This window comes from Penaeus chinensis, chromosome 42 (assembly GCF_019202785.1).
Source record: "Penaeus chinensis breed Huanghai No. 1 chromosome 42, ASM1920278v2, whole genome shotgun sequence".
Classification (NCBI taxonomy): Eukaryota; Metazoa; Arthropoda; class Malacostraca; order Decapoda; family Penaeidae; genus Penaeus; species Penaeus chinensis.
In genome coordinates this window covers 10,562,918-10,565,417 of record NC_061860.1, presented here as the reverse complement: position 1 = coordinate 10,565,417, position 2,500 = coordinate 10,562,918, and the positions used below count along the sequence as shown (strand labels likewise).

Genomic DNA, 2,500 nt, shown 5'->3' with positions numbered 1-2,500 from the left:
CTCCCATGGCCCCCCATACCCTCCCATGGCCCCCCATACCCTCCCATGGCCCCCCATACCCTCCCATGGCCCCCCATACCCTCCCATGGCCCCCCATACCCTCCCATGGTCCCCCATACCCTCCCATGGCCCCCCATACCCTCCCATGGTCCCCCATAACCTCCTATGGCCCAGAGACGGTGGGAACTCTGAGAAAGATGATGGTTATAATACTCAACCCCGACGTACCTGCGACGACGTGCAGCGTGACGTTGGTGGGGATGGCCAGGTACGGCTCGCAGCGGTAGTCGCCGGCGTCCTCCCAGGTGACGTTGGTGATGACGAGCGAACTTCCGAAGTTGTGCTCCATGACCTTGAAGCGGCGCCGGGGGGTGTAGTTGATCATGCTGCCGTTGTGGAACCAGAAGATGTACACGGGCGGCTCCGTGGCGTGTTCCACCGAGCAGTGCAGTCGCAGACGCACGCCTGTGTGCACGTGCAGGTCGGGCTCGCCCTGGATCACGGCGCGCGCCTCTGAAACACAGGAGGGTTTGGTCAGAGGGTGGGGCTCGTGGGGGGCACTCTGAGGAGAAGGGCGTCGGGTGGAAGAGAGTGCTGGATGCACGCACACAGACGCACACGCACACATACACACGCCTATTGTTCATTAGTACATTGAGTCTAGAATCAAATTAATGAAATCATACTGAAAAAAGGAGAACGAGAGATAGAGAGAGAGAGAGAGAGAGAGAGAGAGAGAGAGAGAGAGAGAGAGAGAGAGAGAGAGAGAGAGAGAGAGAGAGAGAGAGAGAGAGAGAGAGAGAGAGAGAGAGAGAGAGAGAGAGAGAGAGAGAGAGAGAGAGAGAGAGAGAGAGAGAGAGAGAGAGAGAGAGAGAGAGAGAGAGAGAGAGAGAGAGAGAGAGAGAGAGAGAGAGTGAGAGAGAGAGAGAGAGAGAGAGAGAGAGAGAGAGAGAGAGAGAGAGAGAGAGAGAGAGAGAGAGAGAGAGAGAGAGAGAGAGAGAGAGAGAGAGAGGAGAGAGAGAGAGAGAGAGAGAGAGAGAGAGAGAGAGAGAGAGAGAGAGAGAGAGAGAGAGAGAGAGAGAGAGAGAGAGAGAGAGAGAGAGAGAGAGAGAGAGAGAGAGAGAGAGAGAGAGAGAGAGAGAGAGAGAGAGAGAGAGAGAGAGAGAGAGAGAGAGAGAGTGAGTGAGTGAGAGAGAGAGAAAAAGAGAGAGAGTGAGTGAGTGAGAGAGAGAGAGAGAGAGAGAGAGAGAGAGAGAGAGAGAGAGAGAGAGAGAGAGAGAGAGAGAGAGAGAGAGAGAGAGAGAGAGAGAGAGAGAGAGAGAGAGAGAGAGAGAGAGAGAGAGAGAGAGAGAGAGAGAGAGAGAGAGAGAGAGAGAGAGAGAGAGAGAGAGAGAGAGAGAGAGAGAGAGAGCGAGAGAGAGTGAGAGAGAGAGAGAGAGAGAGAAAAAAAAATAAGGAGCAAGAGAGAGAGAAAAAAAAAGAGCAAGCGAGAAAGAGACAAAGCTAGCTCCGCAAATAGATCAGTACATCACAACAAAATTATATTAGTATGCTAGGGTCAAGTACGAGCCAAATATAATCCAATTCATAAAGTTTCAAAAGAGAATTTCGCCTTGCCGGGGAATTTCACAAAGTCCGCGCAGATATCGAACCCAACATCAGAGACCGCAAGCCCAAAATTGCTCTGCAATAATCCGCGTTGCATATCAGGGAATAACAGCGCCCTTGGGATGAGAACTGTGGTGCTTAATAAGTTCAATTTTTCTTTCACGCGACTTGCATGAAATTAGCGACCTTACATTATAAACTTACCGAAGAGAAATTCAAAAGCGTTTAACCCGGCGGTCGCTGGACACCAACGCAGCAACGTATTTTAGTGTCAGGGGATAAAAAAGGATTATTGATATCAATAGTGACAGCCACTAATCCATCTCAATTTTCTACCTGGAAGTGGGAGAGAGGGATGAGGAGAGAAATGGATGAGAGAGAGAGAGAGAGAAAGAGAGAGAGAGAGAGAGAGAAAGGGAAAGGGCAAGTTGAAAATAGAAGGAAGAAGTGAGGGAGGAGAAACGGGATGAGAGAAGAGGTCGGGAAAACAGGAGAGAAGGAAAGAGGAAAATATGAAGTGAAGCGTAGAAGGGACAACAGAACAGAGGCAAAAAATAGTGAAAACAAAGAGTAATGAGTGGGATAACAACAACATCAACAACAACGACAATAGTAACTATAACAGCAATGATGATAATTATAGCAGTAGTAATAACAATAAAGGTAATAACAACACACATGATAATGGTAGAAAATGAGAGTGATGATGATAATGATAATAATGATGATAATTATGATAACAATGATAATGATGATAATTAGAATAGTGATAATGATAATTATAATAATAATAATAACCATAGTAATAACAAGATAACAATAACAATAATAATGACAAAAATGGTGATATTGATTACAGTAATAATGATAATGATAATAATAATAACAACAA

At 46.9% G+C, this 2,500-nt stretch overlaps 1 protein-coding gene across 1 annotated transcript in view; it reads right to left on the bottom strand.

The window, feature by feature from the left end:
* Nucleotides 1-163: 163 nt before the first annotated feature.
* LOC125047911 (lachesin-like) overlaps nt 164-2,500 on the bottom strand; it is a gene marked incomplete at its 5' end in the record, with an annotated part of 80,309 nt that continues 77,972 nt past the window's right edge. The window contains one exon of the mRNA XM_047646457.1: nt 164-513. Within this exon, the coding sequence (XP_047502413.1) occupies nt 164-513 (350 nt within the window). The remainder of the gene's footprint in view (nt 514-2,500) is intronic.